Source organism: Erpetoichthys calabaricus, chromosome 3 (genome assembly GCF_900747795.2).
Source record: "Erpetoichthys calabaricus chromosome 3, fErpCal1.3, whole genome shotgun sequence".
Taxonomy (NCBI): Eukaryota; Metazoa; Chordata; class Cladistia; order Polypteriformes; family Polypteridae; genus Erpetoichthys; species Erpetoichthys calabaricus.
In genome coordinates, this window is record NC_041396.2 from 204,412,726 (window position 1) to 204,418,725 (window position 6,000).

The 6,000-nt window shown below is 34.0% G+C and overlaps 1 protein-coding gene across 2 annotated transcripts in view; it reads right to left on the minus strand.

Annotated features, from left to right (window-relative positions):
• The window catches only part of rmnd1 (required for meiotic nuclear division 1 homolog), a 58,617-nt gene that overhangs the window by 24,233 nt on the left and 28,384 nt on the right, over window positions 1-6,000 (minus strand). For both annotated transcript variants that reach the window (XM_028797699.2, XM_028797698.2), the window contains one exon: window positions 5,399-5,463. In XM_028797699.2, the coding sequence (XP_028653532.1) occupies window positions 5,399-5,463 (65 nt within the window). The remainder of the gene's footprint in view (window positions 1-5,398; window positions 5,464-6,000) is intronic.

Here is a 6,000-nt window from a genome sequence, read left to right on the forward strand (position 1 = left end):
TGGTGTAGTACTGAGTAATAAACTAGTGATCCAATACAGCAGATGAAATTCTTCTTGCAATGTGAATTTGGAAAAAAAACATTATGCCAGCATGCTAAAAATTAGTAGAAAAACATTTGAGCAAATATAAATGAAAAATATTTTCTATCACAAAACATGCAAATATGTGCATGTGAAAGGAAACAAGACTGTGAGTCTGTAAGTGTCTTAAAGATAATGTTTTTTTTCTATGGACTGGAACATGAATTGAATATAGCAAATGAGCCTATTCCTTTAGGAGTATTACCCTGATTGGTGTTTTGATGCAAACATGTCTTGTGCTGTGTTTGCTTGAGGGCAGCTGTGCGTGATCAAGTATGTAAAAGGAAGTAGTTGTACCTTAATCGGTTCAATTCAGGTCAATTGCTTTTTATGAGGTTATATGCTTTCATTCTCATGTTAAATAAGAAAATCTTGCACTTGACAACTATGTATTTTTTCTGCATGTGGAATGGCATTGGAATGACAAATATTTCTAAGTCTAAGAAATGGAAAAACTAGCAAAGCCACACGAACGTACTAGCAGATGCACAGTGTGGTCCACTGGACCTTCCCACATTTAGCAGATTGCAAAAAATACAGTGAAAAGTATTTGATCTGCTGTAATTTAAGATTTAGTGCCGGACTGTTGCCAGATTAATGATAAAATTTAAAGAAAATCAGAAGAACATGTTCAAAAAAATTAGAATGGAATGTGGAAACACCAACAAAAAAGGGAGCCTCCGCCTCAAGCAGCCAGAGAAATACCTATGTTGCATTTTAGCAACTGTTTTGAAGCAATCAGCTCTGTGCCATATTCCCCCAAAGTGCTGTGGTCATTTGGACTGTACATCTTCTGGTCGGAAGATTTTTGTGTACTGCTTTCCAGGAATACATGTTCAGGACATTGTAAAAAGAATTTCCGTCTTTCTTCTCAAACAATGATACAAGCGCTGTAGTTTACCACGTGGAAATAAAACACGTTCGCAGTCACCAGTCTTAGATGCTGAAAGAGGACTTTGGGTCACATCTCCACATCGCTTGAGAGTGGACCCAGAAGTTAGATGTGTGGAATGTCATCTCTGGACCACTTCCTATGCTCAGAAGATCAGACAAGGCCTTCAGCTGAATGTTTTACCTTACTGCCTGGTTAAGCATGCCTTTGCCTTCATAAACAATTTGGATTTGTCCTGGGAGAGACAGGTTTTTTCAGAGGAGATGGATTACATCTGAACAGGCAAAGCCCCAGGTCCACTCAAATAATATCGCTATTCAGCTTTGACTATCTGAAATCAGTATTAATACTAATGTATGACTAATGTATTTTGAGTATAGCCAAGCTGGTAGCTGAATTGTCTAAAATGTGTGTTATTAAGCAACATGTAATGAGAAATAAATGCATTAAAGGGATGAGGGATTAATGTGTACAATTTAATCAATATCTCTGTTATTAATTGCTTGGTGAAATCATGCCAATCCATGACTTATAAAATGATCTTACATAGCATCAGAGCCCTAGCAAGCAAATCATTCTATGTAAAGAATAATGATAGTCAAGATGTTGATTTAAATCATCTATGTAGCTCTAGTCTTAATGTTAACTATAAACCCATGTCAGGATATAATAATTCTGCATTGGTTTCACCATGGATGTGCACTATATTAGCACAATAATAATGGATCATAGTCTAAAGAAAAGGTCCAGACAAAGCGGTATAAATGCAAATAAATTAATTGCTACTTCAAGATACCCTAACAGTTCTTTAAAGCTGTGATTTTCCAAGAATTTAAATGTGGGTTTACTAAATATTAGAGTGTTAACCAGTAAGACTTTTCTAACACTGAGTGAAACATTGCTCAACAGTGACAACATGGCAGTGTTAATTGAAGCAGCACCTTCGAATGTCAATTTTCTTCTTTCTGTTCACTAAGGTAAAAAGGTGGAGGCTTAGTGGAGTATTTTCTCAACCTGGTTAAATTATAAAGATACCAGTTTTGGTATTTTTGCGTCTTTCTATTATCTTGCTGTAATTATTCAATTTGTGATGTAGTCTCTCATATTGACCACTTACAAACCTCCAAAATATAATGTGTCTTTTATTGAGGAATTCTCTGATGTAGTATCTTTAACAATAACTAATTAAACAAGTTCCTAATTGTAGGCAACTTCAGTTTTCATGTGGATAACCAGTGTGACCCTAAAGCAAGAGAATTTATTATATTACTATGCTCTTTTGATCTTAGCCACCATGTTAGCCAGCCTACACATAAAGAAGGACACTGCTAGATTTAGTAATTTGAAAAGGATTAAGAAACAAATATGAAGTAGGTCATGGATATTGATATAAAATATGACCATTTATGCACTTTATTGGACATAGAAATACTGGTAACTAGAACTAAAGAGCAGCATATTGTTGTTTTGATGTTACAGTAGCCTCTAGGTTTACTAATATTCTGAATAATCAGTCTGTGAGGTAAAATATTTTAATGCTAAGATGAGAGCTGCAGCTGACACAGTGGTCCCTGAAGAAATTATTAAAAAATCCTCCGTAACTAAAATACCTTGGAAAACTGTATGATCTTAAAAGAAAATGTCATAAGGCTAAGCACAATTGGAGAAAAATGAAATTAACCGTACAAAATGATATATTAAAGGCACGCATAGCTGAGTTCAACTAAATAATCTGACTTAAGAGGAAGCACTATTTTTCTAAAATTATAAGCGATTATGCAGGAAATCCACGAGTTTTATTTTCAACTACTGGTCATCTTCTAAACCCAGTTCAATCAATGAAATGTCTCCTGAAAATTTCAAGTAAAACTTGTGGGGCCTTTGCTACATTTGTAGAACACAAAATAAACAATATTAGATGTAATATAATACATATCTCCAAAATTAATCCTGAACTTGAGCATGCTCTTTTTAATGAATTTCCTCCACTGAAATACATTTAACTGAACTCAGCAGAATAATTTCTCAGCTAAAAATGTCCACTTGTGTCCTTACCGAGTCCCAACAAGCTTTTTTTATAGACATCTTCAATTTGCTAATTGATAGTGTAACTGACATAGTTAACTGGTCATTAGATACGGGAATCTCTCCACATTAGTAGTTAAATAAATCCCTTCTTATGAAAAACAACCTAGACTCTGCTTTATTTGACAGCTTTAGACCTATTTCTAACCTAACTTTTTTAAGTACAATTCTGGAAAAGGCAGTTTTATAGCTATTAAATGTCTATCTGAATAAACATTCTATTTTTGGTAAGCTTCAGTCAGGTTTTAGAACAAATCATAATATAGAAATGGCACTGTTTAAAGTAGCAAATGACTTGTGGGTTAATGTGGATACAGGGAACATTTTTATTCTTGTTCTCTGAAACCAGACTGCATCATTTGACACCATAGACACCAGTATTCTTATAAATCGGGTTAGTCAATTTGTGGGGCTTTCTGGCAGTGTCTTAAATTGGTTTCCGTCTTATTTAATGGGTAGACAATTCTTTGTTAGCTGTGGCGATTGTAGTTTAGCAATCCATGATATAGTATAAAGTGTTAAGGATCTTAAGGATCTATTCTGGGTGCACTGTGATTTGCATTCTACATGCTCCCATTAGGCCAGATTTTATCAAAACAGAAGGTGAACTACCACAGTTTTGTAGACGACGCACAGTTTTACTAATGTATAGCACCTGATGACTCTGATTCTCTTTAAAAAGAATTTACATGTAATCATGGATTCCGACCTAATCTTTAAATCACACATTAACCACATTACTAAGACTGCATTTTTATATTTAGGTAACATTGCAAAAGTTATACCTCTTATAACATTGCAAGATGCTGAGAAACTAATTCACATCTTTGTTTTCAGTCAAACAGATTACTATAATACATTCCAAACTGGCCTACCTAAAAGAGACATCAATCGTTTGCACTTAACCACTAAAGAAAACTGAGCAAATCTCTCCAGTCTAAGCATCATTACACTGGTTACCCATGTCCTTCAGAACTGACTTTAAAATACTACTAATGGTATATAAAGCTTTACATAATCTTACTCCTTTCTATATTTTGGTGTGCCTGTCCACCTAAGTCAAAACATTAGATCCTGTAATGGTGGTCTGCTTACTATTCCAAGAGCTAAGCATAAAAGAACTGGTGAGACAGCCTTTTGCAGTTATGCACCAAAATGTTTTTCTCCAGTTATCTGGAGTTTTTTTTCTTGTTTTTCTGTCCTGTCCAGCCATCTGACCTTATCACTGGACTTAACCGACTTGGTGCTAGGCTGTTATGATTAAGTATTCCCTTATTTTTTTTTGAGCAGTGTATTTGGTATACAACATCATGTTGGCCCTTTTTCCATATTCTAGTCTTACATATTTTTGAAGCACTTTAATCATTTATGTCTGTGCATTTTCCTGTTATTTTCCTTTAGGTTTTTTGTACTTTTGTTTCTTCTTTGTTTAAGACTTTTATGTTTCCCCTTTTTCAGCTATATTGTTTTAACTTGCCCTTTAATATGCCATGCAGTGGCACCTGAAAACTAGGCTTAATTGAGTAACGCTATACAAATACAACTTTTCACTTAGTTTAGCTACTGTACCTTTTGACAGTCTATACTAAAGCTTTATACAACAGCTGGGTGAAACCCAAGGGAAAATTTATGTTGCACAATGCACATGGGGCAATATATATTATAAAGTAATGATTAGCAAAACGGTAGAGTTTTCTTTTACATACAGATTCACAAAAGTGCCCCTTCGATTAAGTTTGCATTACAATTTTGTAATTTCTACGTGGAACACAAGTAATATTGCTATGTAAGGATTATACATGGTGCTGGATCCACTTCGTACTGCTCATTTGGGGTCAGAGGTAACATCATCTACACTCAGTTTCCCTAAATCTGTAAGCAGATCCAAACGAGGAATCATTTGAAAGCTTGTTAGCAGCCAATGGATTTTAACAGCAGAAAATCGCCATTGAAGTGGTTGCAGATAAATGCTCTTCAGCCATGCTCAAATTTCCAACAAATGCATCAAAAAAATTTGAGAAAAATGTTGCAGATGCGAGGAAAATATATGTGTTTATGGCACATATTTCTCTTGTGTCAAAACATCCTTTGCAAAGCTAAAGTCTAAATTTTGCTGCATATTTAGTTTTGAGTGGCAAAATGGTAGTTTTACATAGGAAAAAGTATTATATTTGAAGATTTCATTGTTTCATCTCTGTGAATTTATTAAAAGTAATACTCCATAATACAGTACTTATTCTGCACTAAAATACATTTTTCTATTTGTAGATTAAATCATAATGAAAAATCCCTAAGCGGCTTTCAAAAACTTTGTGTAATGTTTGGAACTGTATATCTTACCTCAGGAATTGACTGAATGGACTCCACAAAGTTATCAACAGCTACTTCCCAGATTGCCAACTTCACTGTAAAATGTCAAAAGAACAAAAAACGTTTACTTTCATAAAAATAACTCCAGAATTTCAATAACAAAAATAATTTCATAATTTCATTAACCTCTGTTTTGTAATATTCTGAATTTCAAAGACATCATTAAAATCAATGCTTTCTTACTTTCTGTTTAAAATAGTTTTATTAATTTGGGTATTATTACGTATAGATTCATTTTGGACACATTTGTTCTAGTTTTATTGCAGATTTATTATCATTTTGTATTAAGAATAATATTAGTCTGTGATGTCAACGCAGACTATTTCAGTAATGTTCTCCTACATTGCTCAGCTAAAATGCCAAATGTTAGGCTGCTATAAAACTGCATTTAATTTACAGTATAAAGTCTAATTCAAGAATAATGTCACAGGCTATGACATCATTTCAATTGTTGCGCACTTGTTACAACCTAAGTAATCTATACTAATTAATAAAAGACAAAGCCCTCACTGACTCACTGACTGACTGACTGACTGACTGACTCATCACTAATTCTGCAACGTCCCGTGTAG